The following is a 21088-nucleotide window of genomic DNA, read 5'->3' on the forward strand; positions in this document are numbered from 1 at the left end:
CATGGAACAATAGCACCAGTTAGTCTCTAACAATAGTCTAATTATTACCAATCCTTGATAATTCATTATCAATATTAGAAAACATGCCCATATTAGATGGTTAGTTTCTGTGAAATTGTACTGCACCAAGCACTAAATATTCTGCAAAGAGGAAATATTGAAAAAAAAGAAACTTTTTCTTCCTCCACCATGATGTTTGTTGGCAGAGACAAAATCTGCCAAATGACTTGTGTGCAAATATGTAAGGTTGCTGTTTGAAACATTTTGTAAGTGATGTATAGGAAAATTAGTTTCCTCCACAGTGCCAATTCAATGTGTGTATCCATTTGTTGAAGAATCTTTCATCCCAAATTTCCATGAATGGGAACATTTAATAGCCAACAAAAATGGGGAATAAATTTGTATAATATCTTGAAAGTATTCAAAGTACACAGGATAAGAAGTTTTTTTCTGACCTTACCCCTGGTGGGTTAGATGCTGCATGAAACACTTTCAATCTATTCCAACAATATACCTCAATACCAATTTAAACTTGGTCATTAGATTTCTGTGTTATTTTTCATTTTCCATACCAGTCATCCTCTGACTTCTTTCAAATGTCCTGCAACTAATCTGGAATACATAAACGGATTCTTCCCTAAAACTTCATTAAGGAACTGATAATCAAGTGAATCACTCAAGGATGGCTTCTTCCCCTCTGTCATCTGAATGAAAAATGAACCACAGACACTTTCTCCTATTTTCTTGCACTATTTATTTATTTTTGAAATGTAATTTATAGCAATATTTGCACTGTACTTCTGCAGCAAAACAATGCATTTCATAACAATAAATTCTGATTCTGAATGTCTTCACAGAAAATAGTTCACCAATTTTTAATTCCAGTATAGTTTTTGATTAGAAATCCAACCCACACTCTACTCTAGAAATGGGATTTGTCAATGTAGATGGCAATTGTTCACATAAACAGAAACTTGTGCTTCACTGGATTAGCTATGAGAATGAACAGCTTGCAATTAAGAATGTATTTTAATAAGGGAAACTCATAGTTTTCTTATGGTGAGTTCTTTTGGGTTCTCACAAAGTAAAAAAATGTAACTATTAGGATGTCTTTAAGATTGACTTCCTGATTGAGAATCATTAAAGTTTTCACTCACTTTTTAAGTTAAAATTGCAATTATTGATATCCATTGTGTGTTTGAGAAAAGGACTATACCAATTTTATGTTGGTCCCCTCAACAAGGCTCAACTGCTGAATTTAAAATGAAAAAATCCTTCCAGCATGAGCAGAATGACTGGTAACTAGCATAGCAATTTAATGACTCACCCAACCTCCTGACTAGGAACAATATGAACAGGCTCTTAAGTGGCTCATTTGCTATCTTCACTTGTCTTATTTTTACCATGAAGAGCAACAAGCTCTTCAGTTTATTCACATCAAAGAATAAAAAAAGCTTCATCGGGTATTTCTTTGACACCATTTTATTTTGCACAACCTACACTGGCCTCTCTTTCTCATGTTCCTTCACATCCACTCCTCCCACCACCCCCCCCCCCCTTCTTTTCAAGCCTTCTTTTTTTAAATAAACCTCCATAACTTTTCCTTATCCCCATTCACAATAATTTCTTCCAAAACTTTCCTGGCCTCAACTTCCACCACGACAGCTTACCATCTCTTCAGCTTCCTCGAATCTAAGTGTGAGATAAAATGCTGGGGCTGGTAAAACTCCTATCTGTGAGGGACATCTTTGAAGTGCTTTCCACAAATATTTGTTTGAGACCCTCTGCTTCTGATATTCCTGAAAAGATCATAACTAAAGAAGTGAAGCCTTGATTCATACTTCACTCCAAAATGATTTGTCAGCTGCGAACATTATACATTGGCTGCTCTCCCTTCATTCTGTTTTATCAGTTTACCTTCTCATCAGCATCTGCATTTACTTGGAAACCATTTCATTCCTAGGTACATGGGATGTTTTGTTGGTTGCCATTGTTGCTTTATAGCAGGTTTATAGCATTTCACCTTAATGTTCAACTGGGACTTTTGACATACAAGAGGACACAGACATATTGATTTCATCTTAAATGTCTTTATTTGGCCCTAAAACTGGAATGTTTTTTAATTGAATACATGAGGAATGCAGACAAGGTTCAATAGATCACTCTCATTCAAGGATCTTTTACATATTACAGAATATAAACTAGGAAAGGTCCACAGATTTAATCATATTAAGGGGAAATGATAATTTATTTGGCTTTGATTGACTTTAATTATCCTTATACTTAAAAAAAAATTGGAAATGAATAATTGTTACTGTGGACCAGGTCTTCAAGCATCTTCATATAGAATTTCAAGTAAGATGAGACCTTTCAGAGAACTTCAACCTAGAATATATAATCTTTCATAAAACAATAAATTAAATTTAATTCTGTGAATTGTAAAAATACATTTTGATAAAATGTCAATTGTTAAAGAAAACATCAAAGACTTAACACAATAACAGGTTTTTAAATGTGCCAGTTGGGAGAAATTCAGTTTTTAAAAATATCAATATGGGAGAAATTCAATTTTTAAAAATATCAAAATTGTATTTGGGCAATCATTCTCCTTTGTTCTGGCTCAGTCAAATATTCTGCTAGAAGTATCCAATATTCCAGCTGATAGCACGGCCATCTTGCCTGATCCAGGCAATATTGGGGGGACATATAAGCTCAGGTTCAGATAAAGCAGCCCACATTTGGAACAGCTCTTCTTGGCATATACCGATGCTACCCAGAGTGCATGGATACACTTATGTAAATGAAATGGTATTTGTGTGTGTGTGTTTGTGTGAGAGAGAGACAAAAGTATATAGGAAAAATGATATTACAACAGATGTGTCAGATTAAGCATTAGCATTGCTTTTGATATTTGTGAGAAACAGATTTTTTTTGTGGTATATTCATAGTAAAAATACCAATATCACATTTATTGGATTCAATCACAATTAAATGATATCAGATAAGATGCTATTGATTCTTAATGAGTCTTTGCCCAGGTCAATAATAGGATAATTACACACAAGATCAAACAGTAAAAATCCTGTTGTTTGCTTTTAAAATAAACTGCATGCACTTTTGTGTGTCACTTACAATTTAATTGATTAATAATTTTAATCTAATTGTTTTTTTAATGAAATAATCACCCTGGAATGAAAATTCCCTTTCAAAGTAGTCTAAAATATGTTAATTACTGACAAGATATAGAAAGAGAAGAGGCCCATCAAGTCTACTCCACCATTCTAAACATGAGCTGATCCATTCTCCCACTCTCTGGCTTTCTCGCCATAACCCTTGATGCCCTGACTCATCAAATACCTGTCAATCTCTGCCTTAAATACACCCAATGACCTCACTTCCACAGTTGCCTGTGGCAAGATGTTCCAGATTCACTACCCTCTGAGTAAATATTTTTTTCTGCATCTCTAATTTAAATTGACCCCCTTTTCTGTGAAAAACTGACAATAATTTTTGAATTTCTGGTCCTTCGCTCGTTTTCATTTCGGAAACCTTCCCAGCACTGTTTAACTATTAGGCAGTACTTGGTAAAAACCAGAGAACAGTAACATTATCAGGGTTGATATGATCAGTACAGCAGTGTGACAAACCAAATCTAAATTAAACAAGAAAATGCTGTGGGAAATCTGCTCAACTTTCTAGCTTGAAGCCCTCTGTGCGAGAACCAATTTTATTGAAACTATTACATGGAATAATGGTCCTATAAAAGTTCTTTTGGGACGATTCACAGCATTGTCCTGGGGCAATCCCACTTATTCACCTTCAACTATGCAAAAAAAGATGCAAGGGGTCATAAAGTAAAACAGCAAGCAAATCAATGACCATATATCCCAGGGTTTGCCTTTATTGAACACCAGTCTTGAGGGAATAAAAATAAATAATAATTTACATGACAAAACTATGAATTACACAATGAACAGAACGGAATGATGCTGGTTTGACCACAGATACTACTATAGGTTTGACATGGATAAGGGCAAAAAGTTGCATATAGATGTAGAAGCTGGGCCATGACCCTACTAAGTTGGTGGAGCATCTCAAGCTGCCATATAATCCATTCCCGATCCTGTTTCTTGTATTATTTTTTTGAACCAAATGCAAGAGAAAGAACTGAGGGGAGAGGAGGAAATATTTCAAGAAATATAAATTCCCTTCTTTGGTACTGATAAACCAGCAATTTAAATCATGATGGAATGAAAATTGTAGACACTGGGAATCTGAAATCAAAACAGAAATTGCTGGGAATATTCTGCAGGCCAAGCAGCAGTAGTGGAACAAGAAACAGAATTATGGTTCAGGCAGCCACATCCACACCATATGTTCTGAAGAAAGATCATTAAAGTAGAATATTGACTCTCTCTACAGACACAACTGCGAACAGAATATTTCCAGGACTTTCTGATTTTATATCAGGCATTTTAAAAATTTGGTTTCCATAAATGATGACAATAATTATGCAAGGATTCTTTGCACCACCTGTGACATGGTGGTGACTGACTATTAAATATTACTATGAATGGTGAGATGTGATGAGGCAAAAGCTGGATAGCTAAGGCATCTTTTAGTTCGATTCTCAAAGAGCATCCTACCTGCACCAAGATGATAAAGGACTCTTCCACAATTCCCATACACAAAGGTTCCGGAGAAACTCAGCAGGTCACACAGCATCCACATAGAGTTGTGGTCAGCACAGTGCTATTAAAATGCCAATGTCCCATGTTCGAATCTGGTGCTCTCTGTAAGGAGTTTGTACATTCTCCGCATGTCCATGGAAAATTTCTCCAGGTGCTCCGGTTTCCTCTCATTTTCCAAAGGGGATAGAGGGTTAATTTTTGCATATGGGTGTATTTGGGAGAATGTGGACAAGAACCAGTTACCATGCTGTATTACTAAATTAACGCAAATAAAGGATATCCAGCATTTCAGGCCTGAGTCGTTCATCAGGAAACATTCCAGACAAAGGGTTCAGGCCCAAATTGTTGGTTAACCTTTACTTCCTGTCGATGCTGCATGACCTATTGAGTTTATCCAGAACATTTGTGTTCTGCACTTGACCCCAACGTCTGGAAATTTTCTTGTTTGACGCTTTTCAACAATTCTGCTTCCTTATGTTGGTCCAGAATTAATGCTGTCAAAACCTTCTTAACTTTGTTTTATTCCATTTTAACTGCAATAGGAATCCACTGTGAAGCACTAAGCAGCTCCAATGTGAATGCAGAATAAAGGAGCAGGAGTAAGATTTAGAATCAGCAACGAGTTTTTTCCCCCCGAAGTGTTGATACCAAAGACGTCAGTCATTCATAAACTGAGGAACCTTCAGCAACAAAATGAACAAAGGCAATAAGCTTTCAACTCTTTTTGCTCCTTTTAAAAAAGTCACACACTCTATTGCATACAAATACTATAATTTCTGCCCTGATAAACTAAATCCCCAATATCTTCAATGTGATGGCAAAGAAAGGCATTTCATTGTAGTTGCAATTTCAGAAAAAAAATAATTTATAAAATGCAACAATTTGTTTGCAATAAACACACTGATGTAAGATATTCTGTACAGATACATTCAATTCAATTATATTGACATGAGGTTGACTGGAAAGGAGGACAATTCGGGCATTGTGAGAACTCTGCTGGTCATATGGTCAAGATCCTGAGGTCACCCCATGAAAATCTTACTTCCTACCCCTATTTACAAATGCTACAGTAAACCTGACTTTTCATCTCTCACCAAGTTTTGGAACCATAGTGAAATTCTGAAATAATACATGAACTTGACAAACAGCAGCAGTTCCAGCATCCAAACAGAAGCATGGTTTTTGACTGCGCAGTCTCTGTCCCGACAAGGCACTGCTCATCACAGAGGAGCCAGTTTCCATGATTCCTGTCTCCCTCTATCCTTCAGACTGCCAAGAAGAAAGCATTGTTTCTGCTGAAGCATTTTTAGAGCCTTCAACCTGGCTCCTTGGTTAATGGAACATTGGGAGACTGATTTGTTACTTTAATTCATTTGCCATAAATTGCTGGTCTGAATCTGTTGGTCACCTAAACCAAAGGTCAGAGAACCCACACCATAGGGAAGAGGTATAATGAGGGTGAAAGTCACCCACACTTTCAGAAAACCAGTTGTCCCTCATCACAGTGTTAAAAGCCAGGGAATGACCAAATAACAAAAGGGAATTACTCAAGGAAAAAAAGATGAAAACTCCAATACTTTTTTCCCTGTGAATGTCTCCAATAGCTACTGAAATAACACTGGACAATGAAGATTTTGTATCCTGAAAACTTTTGGGTGTATTTTATGGATTTTGGACTGCAAATCACGAAAATCACCTTAAAAATTTCCTATCACATAGTTTTTTTAGATATAACCCATGTTTGTGATTTCCTGTCATACTTTAAGTCTACGTCAAGTGCAACACGTCACTGAAAATTTATTTTCTGTATTTGCACTTGGACTTCTCCCCTGCTGATCTTGACAAACTTTGGTGACAAACATGGCGAAAGGTTTTACCAGGACATTGTGACCATGGAAAAGCAATACAGAACATCAATACTGGCCGACTATTGTTGGACACTGACATGAGAGGCATCAGATGTTGAGTTCAAATGAAAATCAGCGGCAAAACAGTTTTAAATCAGTTGAACTAACGCAATGTGTGAGCATCATTATGCAATTCAACATGGTAAATTCAATAATAGTTAATTTAATGTTTCTCCAACTTCCTATGTGATACAGCAAATCTGAAATAATCTTTGTGCACAGCTTGAAATTGTCTATCATAATCCCTTTTTCTTCATGAAACAAACCTTTTTTTAAAAAAATTGTTGTCCAGTGTAATCCAAGACCACAAACATATTGACACTAAATAACCAGAAAAATATTCTTTTGGATATGCTACTTAAAGAACATTTCAGATCTACTTTCCTTTTCTGTGGGGTAGCTTTGTGCAGAGTGCATAACAGTAAACTAATGATTATCTGGATAACCGTTGCTACAAACAGCTGGACCAGCTGTTGCCAAACTAGTCCATTCACACAGTAAAATTAATTCAATTTTTGACAAAGAACAGTTGCTATGGTAATTGCTCTTGTGAAACTAATTGCCGTGTTTATAGGTGAAAGTGGATACAGTTACCCAGCTGGATGATTGATTGCTATTATATTGCCATTGGTGTCTGGTACCACAAATACATTTTTCTTGTAAAAAAAACAAATAAGTTTGAACTAAACATACAAATCATTCAAGGGACATTTGCAGTAAACTTGGTCACCAGTTCATCAGAACAGACTGTTCCCTGAAAATTCCCTGAGGATCTGTAGGCAAGCATAAACTAGAATCACAATGTTTATTTTTAATGATATTTGCTTGTCTGAATGCAAAGAAATATTTTCTTTTTAAAATAAGATATTAGGTCCTTTGAAGAGCTCTGCCACAACAATTCAGAATTGCAATTCTGCGATTTAGTTATTGTCCAATTTTCATTTCAATGTACATCAGGTTGATATATTCTATGAGGAGTAGGTCAAGTCTTCTGAAATAATTTTGTTCTGCTGCTGTGAGCAAAATCAAAACAAAAAAAAAGAGACCAAATGAAATTAGGTGATCGAGTGCAGAGGATTATGCTGTTAATTTTTTTTTCAAATCGCTGATGATAAGTCTTGATCCTTTGACCCCAGATGCAAGTCCACGATTTTTGCAGCAGGAATCTTTCACGTCATCTGTTCTATTCGTGGAAGTTTACATTAAAGATCGAAGCAAGTGATAAGATTTCGATTTGATGAATTTAAAAAAAAAATGTAACTCTTGTTCATGAGCGCCCGCCCCTTGATCTTAATTGCTTTTCAGTTTATTCTTTTGTGACGAGATGGTTTCTGTCCCAGCTAACTTATTCAATGGTCTCAGGTGTGGCTGAGTTTATGCTCCGTCAATGCCATGCATCATCAAGCTGTGATGTATCAGCTCCTTTGATAGTGGCGCATGGCAAGAAGTAAGATCAATTGAATGACCATAAAAGGTAAAGCGCGGTGCTCCTAGGGCAGGGAGCTCTTCTGTCAGCCTATGCCTGCACAGAGCTTCTCTTCATTTCGATATGAATATCAGTCTCAAAATGCAACATTTGTAATATCAGGACCAGTAAAGGTCATAATGGTCTTACGCAGCCTTGCTGTGGGAAGGAATTTTCTTCCACAGCAGGATATTTCATACCTTCCAGGAAGAAGCAGGTTTTGGGGATAATCAGTCTCAATCCATTTTCAGGCCATCCCCAATATATATTGTGTCGGCGAAGGTCAGGGGAAGTCATGATATCGAGCCAACAGTTCCAGACCGATGCTTCTCTCAAGTCCTGCTTCGAGTGTTACAGTCATGGTAACTGAGAAAGCATGGGCCATCGGTTAAAGGCTCGTGGGCAAAGACAGAATCATTGGAGGAACATGTACTGTTGGTGTCTTCACATGAGGGCGAATACTGTTCGAATGGAGCAGAGACGTCCAAATACTGTTGAGGGGAAAATTCCCATACATTTACTTCATCAAAGTCAATCACACTCAATTCCAACTGCAGTTTATCGTAAAATCAAATTACTGTTCTATAATTAGCTGACATCAACCTTTTTTTTGTAGTCAGGGAATTGGGTAAAGCTATTGGTTGAAACACAGAAATGCCTGGAGGAACTCAGCGTCCATAAAGATATATAACAGGCCTGAGCCTGTCTTCAAGATATGGACCTGCTGAGCTCCTCCAGCATTTCTGTGTTTTTTAACTTCAGTCACAGCATCTGCAGACATTGGTGTTTCACCCCATGTTTATGGCTCAGTACACACATTTAAAAAAAAATCTTTTGTTTTGTGCAGAATGACAGAATTAATTACTCCTTCTGATCGTTTGAACACTTGAGTTCAGTCAGTGCCAATCCAATTTTGAATGGATAGTGACTCTCAACACCACTCCCATATTTAAGACATGGAGTCTGGAGCATAAAATAAAACACTGGATGAACTCTGCAGGACCAGCAGCATTTGAGGGGGAAAAGGAATTCGTTCTGATGCAGGTCTCCACCCCGAGTGTCAACAATTCCTTTCCCCCCCACCCATTGAGTTCCATGCATTTATTTCTTGCTTCCTGTTGGGCACTATCAGTTGCCCCAATAATCACATAGACTGAGGGGAATGAGAGGCTTTATTGTACAGAAGACTAGAGCTGGGCCAGATCCAAGCTAGGGAAGTGCAGGGAAGGGAGAGGTGGCCCGACCTTTATGGCCTAGGTTCCAGGTGAGAGTGTCATCAGGGCCTTTACCGGCCAATTAGTACATACAATACATACCATTACACTCCCATAGTTAAGATAAGTTTACACTAAATTGGCAATCCCATTCATTAGCTGGTAAAGCAGGTGGGGTGGTAAAAGGAGGTGTTCATGCTGGTGTTCTGAAGTGAGTTTGCAGTTGGCATGTGGTTATGGCCAAACCACAATAGTGAAGCATTTATAATTATGCATTTATAATCATGACTGTCTTCATGCAAAAATAATAAAAATTATGAATGAGATGAACCTTTTTGCTTCAAATTTCCCTCTCTTTGCCACATTTAATTTGGATTATATAAAAATTATTTTTATTTATCTGGCGATTAAACACATACTACATTAGCCCTTTTTCCACTGGCATCCCAGTTAATTCGCCGTGCAGTACCCCGGGATAGGAAGCTGCTTGTGCTTTTTCCACTGGGCCTCCTTTAATTGGGATACTGACTGCTTTTCCACTGAACACAACTCATCCCCGTGGATCAGAGAGTCTACCTTCAACCGGAAACAGGTGACTTTCCACTCTCCTTTTTCCACTGGTTTAGTCGGCATGCTGGCATCAGCCGACACTGGTGATACGAGTAGGGGTCGAGGCCGTCAATCCCCTGCATGACTTGACTCAGGCTTGCCGATTATGTTCTTTTTCCACTGGACCTTGTCCCAGTTAATTTCCCATTAATCCCTGGGACAAGGTGCCAGTGCAAAAGGGGCTATTGTTATCCATCTCAAGAAGATAAAAGATACTCTCTTCCACTTCAATGGACTGCTCAGATTTCTATCCCCTAGAAATTTCTAATCCTGGTGTAAGTACTATTCAGAAGCCAAGGTGAAAGGCAAAGGACTATTATGCAAAAAGTTCTGAAAGGAGTGGCAATATTAAAACAGAAGGTTGCAGAGGGGTACAGGAAACTTACGTTTTAACTGTTTGGCAATCCCACCAGAAAAATAGATGAAAGAAAGTATGAAGCTTCACGTCCAAAAATTGTTGAAGTAAATGGGTAAATAGTTTAGCAAGGTCTCTTGATCCCTTTATGTGGGGAGCAAACTGTACAGTGAAGAAATCCCAACAAATTGTGGGGGCACTGACCTCATTCGATAAAGAACTCAGGATTTTGTCCAGTTCTGCCACCAGCTGTTTGAATGTTGGTCTTTGGGAAGACACTGCATGCCAACACTCCCTCATCAGTAAATACCTGAAACAGAAATACATAATTTTTGAGATTCAATAACAAGAATTTCTCAAATCACACTTGATGCCACAGATATTTCAAGAATAGGCTTGTTATTTTATGTCAAACTCCTGTGAATAGGGTCTATTAAATGAAATAGTTCAAAGAATCCAAATGACACAATTGGCCATTTGAAGATGCCTCAGCCAATTGAAAACAGCACATCCATCTGAGTTTGGGTTTTACTCTTCAGAAGTCTTGTATTCATCGTCATTGCACGGTTATTTTGAAAGAATGTGAGCAACGTGTTGCAATGCATTTGGCTGGAATCACACAATGCATTTTCCCTGGAGTCGATATTAAGTGCACACAACTGGAAGACATTCCAATGCAAATAACTCCCATGTTCTTCTGTGATGCTTCAAGGATATACAGTAGCTTTAAATCATTAAACATCCTTTTGATACGATTATTCTGTTGGTACGAAGAGTAATATTACAGTCTAAGAGGGGACTAATGTTCAGAGGGGATGTGCACTTTCAAAAAATATACCAATAGCTGAAAGAGGTAAAGCAGAGATTCACAAATCTACGCATATCATACACATATAAATCAGGTGATGTTGATGGGTAGCTTACAGCTCATGTGTACAGTTTGAAGGCTTGTCCATTCGATGGCCTTCTTTGAGAAGTTTGAAGAGTTCCTCTACGGGGATCCCTGGATAGGGAGAGCCGCCTAGTGTGAAGATTTCCCACATCAAGACTCCAAATGACCATCTGCATTGAAGTGGGAACAAACAACGAAAGATTAGGCCAATCATAGACTATGAGTCTAATGACTGAGGCAAGGAAATATTGTGAATTGCAGTAAATATTCATGAAAGTAATGAAGATGGCATTTAATTTATCATGGAGATGGAGGCGTTCAATCTGCATTCAATTTTGATTCCACTATTTGATCATGGGATTTATCCCAAATATTGATAATTTGCTGTGTGAAAATGTTATTCCTCGTCCAAAGAAAACCAATCTCCAGTTTGAATTGCAGGCAACCTGCTCAATCCACACCTGACAGGACATGATCACATGTTGTGATTGGGTGCAACAGACCATCCCAGATTTTATCCTGCTCAAGGTGATTTGTGTTGTAATACTGACTCCTTCAAACTATTTCAAAGAAGAGCAAAACATTAGCCTAGATATTGCTTTGTAGGTTTTTAAATAGAATCATGTAGGCTTGTGAAAATAGCATAAAGAACAAGAACTTAAGTTGCAGGGTTTAAAGAGTAACATTGTCAGGTTTTCCTGTGTCATGTCGAACTGAGATTGACATGGTCAGATTCAATAAGACATTCAAAAGGGATATGTTGCAAGTTCTTTCATTTCTCAGCACAGCAGATGTGATCTCTGCAACTAAAGAATGTAGGTCTCACTCCACCCTCTCTTCGGAAATGAATGATGCAATGATTGTTTGCAGACAGCGCAATGCTACTAGCATGTTCTTGGTTCATGAGATCCCTGCTGATCCTTCAGAGCTGCAGCCAATTGTTTCTGACAGGAATTTGCCAGGGATGTGTCTGTGGGGACGCAAATAATGTATCTGTATGTCAGGTCTAAGAAGACTGAAAAGCTAGCAAATGTCGATGCCTGTTCTGCCTGTGGGAGCACTGAAGAACAGTAGATGAAATCTCATCTCCTTAGGTATTGGTGCTGTCCCTAATGCATCAGTGGAGAGCAAATATTAGTGTTCGACAGCAGCAATCTGGAGGGATTCTGAGGTTTAGAAACGTGAGAATGACTGTTATCTTCTGGGTAAAGCTTTTGAGGCACACTTGCCGGGCTCTATCTGAGATCATAGAAGGTCACACCCTGCTCGCAGTGGCAGCCTTTTACCCTGGGCCATGTATCTGAACGCTTTGCTAGCGTAGTGGTTTACACAACATTATTACAACACCAGAGTTCAAATCCAACACTGTCTGCAAGGAATTTGTACATTTTCTCCATGACCGTGTGAATTCTTCCGGATGCTCTGGTTTCCTCCCAATTTCCAAAGACAGTGGTTAATTGATCACAAGGATGCAATTGGGCGGTGTGGACTTGTTGGTCGGAAGGTCCAGTTACAGTGCTGTATCTCTCAGTATACAAATATATTTTGGTGAGGACTGAAACTGCAGTTTCAATGTTGACCTTTAAATAGTATGCTTTTAGAGGAAAGTGTGCAAAACTGGCTACTCTAACAGCAAATATCACCTGTGGATTTTCAGATCATTGAAAATAAATTGTTCTAGCTTTCAAACTGTTGTTGTTTTCCCCACAGGGTAAAAAATACTGGAATAAACAAAAATCCTGCCAAAACATAAGAATCCTCTGTTGTGAACGATCCTTGTCTGGATGGCTGGAACCTTGTTTCTCTCTGAGACAGGTTGGAGTTGCATCACCAAGTGGTACTGGAGAAGTTAACCTACAAGTAACACTTGGCATTCCTGCCCTCAGGATGGAAAAGAGCAAGTTTTATTTTTGTGTGTGTTTGACTTTTTAAACTTACATGTATAGAATATTCCTCCATGCCAGTGAGATGATTGCACACGGCTGCTTGCAGTGACAAGGCAGGATTGCCTGGGGTCTTGCTAATGGCATGTTCCTTGTACTGACATTTGTGGCAGTGGAAGTATCATGGTATGTTAACCGGACTAAGATAGGTAGATTATTTTCAGGCAGGAGTTGTTTCTCGCAAATCCAAAGCGTCAGATCCTTAATCCTGGCAACATCACAGCCCAACAAAGCTGAGATCGAATTTCTAGGAATCCTTTTGAACACCAGACTGAATGTGCATTACTTCATCTCAGCAATTGCAAGAAGGACAGAATCCCCTGGGTCCTAGTGATCACCACCTTGGTGAGAAAACCCATTCTCCATAGGATTGTACTTTCCATGAGTCTGTTGGTGAGTCATTGTGGCCAGGTTATTTTATTTATTTTGGGTGAATCAAGGGTAATTTCACTCCCAAGGTGACTGATCATAACCATAAAATTCATCTAAAGTCTCTGAGCAGAATAGAAATTTGTTCTCTGCTTAGGAATGAGGAATAATTGCTGTCCATTAAATCTTTGCCTGTGGCTTATTTATTTTTGCAAGTAGTGGGGACTGTTAAAGTCATCAGTGCACAGGGCTGGAATTAATACACTGGGAAACACTGTCTTTAGCCAATTCAAATGAAGGACTTTGCACCAGCTGGATGTGTTAGTGATTTCTCCTTCAGCCGCAGATAAAGTGGGAAAATCCATGATATTGTTATTCATGAAATGGCCAGATCATAATTCAGATGAAGGTCTGAGTTTCTAAACTGTTGGTCATTGGAGGTAGGTCAAGCAATATGTTTAACCCTTACCCCAATGGGACTCAATATCCTGAAATGGTCCCTTCAACTGGCGTGGATTCCATAACATTTATTAAACAATATAAATACATTATATCCAAAGTTAAATAGTTTCTGTCAGAAACGCAAGGTAACATTTTGACTGCATGCCCAACTTTGACAATCCATTTGGTGCAGGGTGTAATCACACAGTCCTGGTAGGCTTCTGTCAATCATCTACACTACAGCTTTCTTGTGCAGCCTACTCAGATTGAGAAAGGGAATCCAATACTTAAAGTGTACTTAAACATGATCAGTACTTACACATCACTCTGGTGTGTATACACTCTGTCAAATAAGGCCTCTGGCGCCATCCACTTAACTGGCAAGCGACCCTGGAATGAAACATAAAAGTCAATGCCAGTGAGCCTAATGTTCCCTTTTGACAAGTTTAATGTGCTTTCAAGTTAACCTCGTTGACAAACCGTCAGCTGCAGGGCCAAGTATTGGGGCTTCACACATCACAATGTGTGCTGGAATTACCCAGAGCAGATTACTTAGATACAGCTACGACACTACGTTTATTTTGGAGGAATTTTCTTCATTTTCAATCTTGGACGTATTTTAATCAGAGCATAGAGGGCATCAGCAGTTTTCCTTGGGACACAGGGACTCTTTCTAAATAATTTAAACTAAGTCAAGGGTTACAGCTTAGGATAGTCACTGCCAGAGCTGCTGTATCAGTAATGCTGTCACTGGTGTGGACCCAGGGAGAGTGAGGTACAGAGACACAGTGTTCTCCTGAAGGGTCCTACTTCCCAGTCCTACTACCGACGACTGTACAAGTTCTAAAGTCCCCTTACAGGAGCCAATAACATTTTGTTTAAAATCCTGTGACTGCAGGATCTGAGCCCAAAATGGCAGTGCCTGAGTTCAGCAGCGACCACGAAGCATTGCAGCAGACTGGCACAGGGGACCAGTAATGGGTACACCCCCCCCCCCCCACCCCTGTTGAGAAGGAGAAGCATAGGAGATGATCTTACAGGATTGTGACCACAGTGGCAGACTGGCGAAGGACTCAGCGGCTGAAGGACCTTAAAGGCTGCAGGCTATTGGTGACTTGTGGGTGAGGAACCCACGTAGGCTGTGGGCTGCTAGCAACTTGGTCAAAGGACTCACACCAGACTACGGGCTGCTGGAGTCTGGCTCATGGGAACCAGGTATCGGAACTGAGATTCGAGAATATGCTGAGATCAAGATGGGCTCCAAAAGGGCCTGGGCTTCCTCATCACGTTGGAAGTTTGGATCTTGGCTCGGTTTGCCGATGGTTTGAACTGGAGTCTTGTACAGGTGCAGAGGTTGTGGGAGCACTGGAGGTGAGTCCCTGGACACTCATCAACTCTGAGAGGCTCTCTTTTGCTTCTCTTTCTCTGACTGTAAGGGGAAATGCAAATGGAAAACTTTTGTCTGCCTCATGGCAGACTAAAGGCAATTTTGTGTAACAGTACATTTCTGTTTTATTACATGATCTGAAACCGTTGTTAAACATGCTGGTCTTGTGGACTGGAGAGTTGTGATATGATATTTGGCTTGTCATGGATCAGGAAATTGCTTGATAAGCATCACACATAAACTCAACCTATTTATTTTCAGGACACTGCCTCCCACATAAATAATTCCTTATCCCACTCATCTCACTTATTACAACACAAAAGGAGGCTACCCATTCGGTCCTTGCTGGCCCATACGTCTTTTTATTCCCTGTGTCCCTCTAAACTATTCTCTCTCATGTGCCCAACTTTTGATTTTTTTTGTCACAACCTGCACCAACAATAATTCAGAGTGGCCTATGAACATGCCATCACATATTTTCATTGGGGCACAAAACCAAAGAACATTGTAAAATCCCCTGGTCATGGGGAAGATAAGGTCAGGACCAAACCGCAAACCCAAAGCTGCAAGGAAGCAACACTAACTACTTTTCCCTCTCGCAGAACCTTTCTCCTCCATATACAGTAATTATCAATTACATAGGGTTTTTGTTCCATGTTACAAAGTAAATTAATTAATATGGAATTCAAAATTTTGGATTTAGTCTTTTTGATTTTGTCTTACAAACTGGTTACTGCCGAATTTGTCAATCTTCAGCAATTCAAGCGTCTTTACATTCCTAACTATTTACCGGGTTGTTTGGAGAAAGTCCCAAACCATTTGCCTCTTGTCAGTTCTCTTAAGTTTGTCTCCGTTCCTCATCTCCTCTCTGAAGGATGATTTAAGTTGTCATACTAAGTGAAGACCTGTTGTCTGGAAGTAAGATTTATATGATGCTTATTAAGTTCCAAGCCCTGCCTGACTGCAATTGCCAGAATGCACAGCTACTTACATTTGTGGTTTTCTTGTAATAGTCAATATTGTTCACACCTCGTGCAAGACCAAAGTCTGCAATTTTCATGACATTGTCTTCAGTTACGAGCACATTCCTGGCTGCCAAGTCACGATGGATGCACTGCAAAGAGATTTAAAACAATGTACTTTGTACACTCACCTCTGTGTCACAGCAGAAGCTTTCGTCATAGTAATCAGCTGGTATTTCAGTTAAATGCTAACCTTGGACTATACACTTTTATACAGCACATTGCTGATCAACTAGTTGCCCACATGGACACTTTTAATCACGGCTCATTTGCAACCCGAGTGTTTAAGATGTCAGTCCTGGAGCAATCTGGAGCAGATGAAAATCCTACCATGGATGACTACCTCATAAGCCTGAAAAAAAAATCTAATCCCTACCCTTCATAACTGCTGTCATTGTAATATAATCCTCGTTCCCCTTTGCTTGTGAAGACGGATGTTGTTTTTAAGCCATCATTTTACTCGTAGAACATGGGAAAGTGAGATGCTGCCCTTCCCACATTGATCTATTCACACGACCTTTCACCCATCCCAAGGGGCCAATGCACATACCCAAACTCTCCTGACATTAAATGAGCAATCCACCTGGGCCTCATCCAAACATTCTACATACAAGACTTCTGTCGTGCAGAAAGTGAGATGAGTTAGAGTCTTACCTTTTTAGATGCCAAATATTCCATGCCCCGTGCCACTTGGTAAGCACTGGACACCAGATCTTTAAAAGTTAGTTGTTCTTCTGGAATCTTTGTGACATGAAAATTGTAATCCATGCCAGGTGGCCGCCGAGCCCTGAGGTATTCCCGCAAGTTGCCTTTTGCTGCATACTCCACAATTACATACAGAAAACCTAGGACACCAACAGCAGCCTTAACTAGCGCACACTCTCCAAACAAAAGCATCACTTTTAATTTCATTTACAACATAATGTGTTATGTCTTGCAAACAGATTGACCGACTGTGTACCAAAAATAGTAAAACTAGATCAAACTGGATCTATTAAGAAAAGACGAACATGGACAATGTCTGTAAGTTCATTAACTTAATCCATGCAGTACAAGGACATAAGATATCAACATTTGCTGTTGCTTTAGACACAGAGAAAGCCTTTGACAGGGTAGAATGGAATTATTTATTCAAAGTATTACAGAGGTTCAACCTACCAGAGAAATATATTAATTGGATTAAATCATTATATAAGGGACCGTTGGCGAAGGTGACAGTAAATGGATATATAATCGAACCAATTAAATTAAGCAGGTCAACTAGGCAGGGATGTCCACTATCTCCCTCACTGTTCGCTTTAGCAATAGAACCATTGGCAGAATTGATAAGATCAGAAAATAAAAGGGATAAAAATAAAGGAGAAGGAATATAAAATCAGTTTATTTCCAGATGACATCATAGTATACTTAACAGAACCAGAAATATCAATAAAAGAATTACATAAGAAATTGAAGGAATATGGAGAAATATCGGGGTACAAGATCAACGCAAATAAAAATGAAGCGATGCCAATGAATTATGCGGATTACACAGGAGTTTAAAAGAGAATCACCATTTAAATGGCAAACACAAGCAATCCGAAACCTAGGTATTAGATTAGATAATAATTTTGGCCACCTATACAAATTAAATTATCAGCCATTAATGAAGAAATTACAGGATGACTTCGAACATTGGAAAGAATTACCACTAACACTGATAGGATGGGTAAATTGCATTAAAATGAATATCTTCCCAAGGATACAAAACCTATTTCAGTCATTACCAATACACCTAACAGAGAAATTCTTCAAGGAGCTAAAGAAAATAATAAGGAAATTCTTATGGAAAGGGGGGAAACCGAGGATAGCGCTAGATAAATTAACAGAATGGTACAAACAAGGTGGTTTGCAGCTACCAAACTTTAAAAATTATTATAGAGCAGCACAATTAAGATATCTATCAGATTTTTATCAAACAAGGAAAAATCAGATTGGACCAAGATAGAACTAGATAAAATAGGGGAGAAAGTACCAGAACATATACTTTATAAGTGGGATGAAAAACTGGTACAATATAGAAGTTCACCAGTACTGCACCATCTGCTCAACATTTGGAAGAAGATTCACGTAGAAAGGAAAAAAACAATTTACCAACTACCAAAATTATTATTGACACAAAATCAACTAATCCCTTTCACAATAGATAACCTTTCCTTTATAGAATGGGAGAAAAAAGAAATTAAAAGAATAAAAAATTGCTTTTTGGGAAATAATTTATTATCATTTGAACAAATGAAGTACAAATATGGAATAACTCATGGTACAATCTTTGCACACCACCAACTGAAAACCTACTTAAAGAACAAATTGGGAAGCAGACTGAGATTACCAGAAGGAAGCAGCTTTGAATATGTGATTACTAAACAACGATAATAGAAAGATTTATAACAAACATGTACATCAAGCTGCAAGAGAAAGAAAATGATGAAATAAGCTATAAACCCAAACAAAAGTGGGAAAAAGATCTAAACATAAAGATAAAAAATGGAAAATGGGAAAAGTTATGCTCCGGAACTATGAGAAATATAATAAATATGAGATTACGCATGATACAGTATAATTGGTTACACAGGCTATATATCATGCCCTAAAAGTTAAATAAATGGGATCCAACATTATCAGATAGATGTTTTCGCTGTAAAAAGGAACCAGGAACAACAGTACATGCAATTTGGGCATGTGAGAAAGTGAAAAAGTTTTGGGAAGATCTAAATCAGGTATTAAATAAAATCACAAAAAGCAACATACTAAAAAATCCAGAGATCTTTCTTCTAAGTAATATAAGTAAAGAATTGGGCCTCAAACTGGATGAAGCACAAAAAGGATTTATGATGATAACCTTAGCTGTAGCAAAAAAATGTATAATGTCAATTTGGAAATCAGAAGAGAGCCTGAGAGTACAGCAATCGTACATAGAAATGAATAAATGTATTCCATTGGAAAAAATAACATATAATTAAAAAAATTAAGTCACATTATTTGAACAAATTTGGGAACCATACATGGAACACAACAGAGAGGGCTTACCGCTGACCTCCACCCCCTAAAATGATAGAATGAGAAGAAGACGAAATGAACTGATCCAGTGTGCAAAATTAGATGACACAATTTTCTTGTTTATTTTCATTGTGTGATGACATTGTTTAATGGGTTTATTGTATTGTATATGTTGAACGTTTAATGAGTTTGGAGGGGGGGTAAGATGGGGGGAAAAAGTGACACTGTGTATATTCAAGAGGGAAATGTTTGTGTGTATTTTGATTAATATGGTTCATAGTGTGAAAAATAAAAAAATTTAAATAAAAAGTGTTATGTTTCCAGGAACAATCAAAATGCCTTTGAGCAAAGTTTTTACCTATTCTGTTTCCACTCTCTGTGTGAGGTATCCAAGCAATATAATTAAACACTTCGATCCCTCACATTATCTGCGATGTAAAAAATAATGGTGTGCGATCCAGTGTGGTTCTTGTTTTGCTTCTTGCTTTTCTGAAGCGTTTGCTTCTCTGGATAGTACTGTTACCAGCAGTTCATCAAAGACATAATTCTTCATTTATGTTATATTTTAGAACAGTATCTACTTTGAAAGGTATTACACCAAAGCTTAGTTCCACTTTCAATTCAGATATGCAAACTTTTCAGTGGTTATCACCGAATGAAATTTCAACCCTGAGCAAAACTTCAAGACAGGATGAGCTTAAATTACTAGTGCTACTACTGTGTCAGTACTATTAATGTTGGCAGAAAATGTCCAGTTCCTTTCTAAAATGGCAACATAAGACACAGCCAATAGAACGTAGAAGTCTCCTTACATGCCCAGATCATGGAGGCAATATTATTCAATTGATGCCGTGATAACTGTGGCAACTACAGTGATATATCTAACTACACTTGACAACGTATTAGAGCAAATATTTCATCTGTATTCCACTGTGTGCACAATCTTACAATGTGCAGTATCTAGCACACTATTTTATATCATTGCAACAATTCTATTATACTACCTTGTTATGTATGTATAAAACGATTTCATTTTCATATCCTCTTGTCAATCACAATAAAAAATGTGAATGAAGTACTTGAATGGTTTATTGTTATGTACAGTGAACATCTTACTTGCTACAGCTTCCCAGGTACATTGAACACACAAGATGAGAAAAAAAGATAATAAAATAAAAAGAGAAAAAATAATATCTATTCGCAGTTGGTTCTTCTACCGTCCACAGAAATACACATATACTCACCATCCTGTGTGCAGGCACCAAGCAAATTAATTATATTTTTATGTTTATCCATCATCTTCATCATTTCCATCTCTGAGATAAGATCTGCCAGATCTTTCTCCGTAGCATCATCTGGAAGTAAGAGTTTTAAAAGTTATATTTAATAGTTTCCTTTGCAACGATTTCACCAGGTGACTAAGTGAATGAAAATATTTCTAGCAGCCCTAACGGAGAGGAGTTGCATAAAATTACTTGGATTATACAACTCCATCAAGATAACATTTCAATGAATTCTCTTTCTGGGGTCAGTTAGAAAATAGTCTGGACTATCTGATTTCTTATTGAATCCAGTCACAAATTGGATCATCTTACTCACCTTTCAGTGATTTCACTGCCACAGTAATTGGTTTGTCCGGGTTATCCTTATTTATACCATAGGCCTCTGCTTTAACTACCTGTCCAAAGCAACCCTCTCCAAGGGGTTTCCCCAATACCAGTCTGGAAAAGAAACACCAATATAAATGCTTATGA

At 38.2% G+C, this 21088-nt stretch overlaps 1 protein-coding gene across 3 annotated transcripts in view; it reads right to left on the reverse strand.

Annotated features, from left to right (window-relative positions):
- Nucleotides 1-2086: 2086 nt before the first annotated feature.
- LOC138743478 (fibroblast growth factor receptor 4-like) overlaps nt 2087-21088 on the reverse strand; it is a 58836-nt gene continuing 39834 nt past the window's right edge. For all 3 annotated transcript variants that reach the window (XM_069898921.1, XM_069898923.1, XM_069898920.1), the window contains 8 exons: nt 20934-21055; nt 20579-20689; nt 16950-17140; nt 16265-16387; nt 14206-14276; nt 11166-11303; nt 10446-10551; nt 2087-8554 (listed from right to left, as the gene is read on the reverse strand). In XM_069898921.1, the coding sequence (XP_069755022.1) occupies nt 8396-8554; nt 10446-10551; nt 11166-11303; nt 14206-14276; nt 16265-16387; nt 16950-17140; nt 20579-20689; nt 20934-21055 (1021 nt within the window). In that variant the 3' untranslated portion in view covers nt 2087-8395. The remainder of the gene's footprint in view (nt 8555-10445; nt 10552-11165; nt 11304-14205; nt 14277-16264; nt 16388-16949; nt 17141-20578; nt 20690-20933; nt 21056-21088) is intronic.

The sequence above is a fragment of the Narcine bancroftii genome, chromosome 9 (genome assembly GCF_036971445.1).
Source record: "Narcine bancroftii isolate sNarBan1 chromosome 9, sNarBan1.hap1, whole genome shotgun sequence".
NCBI lineage: Eukaryota > Metazoa > Chordata > Chondrichthyes > Torpediniformes > Narcinidae > Narcine > Narcine bancroftii.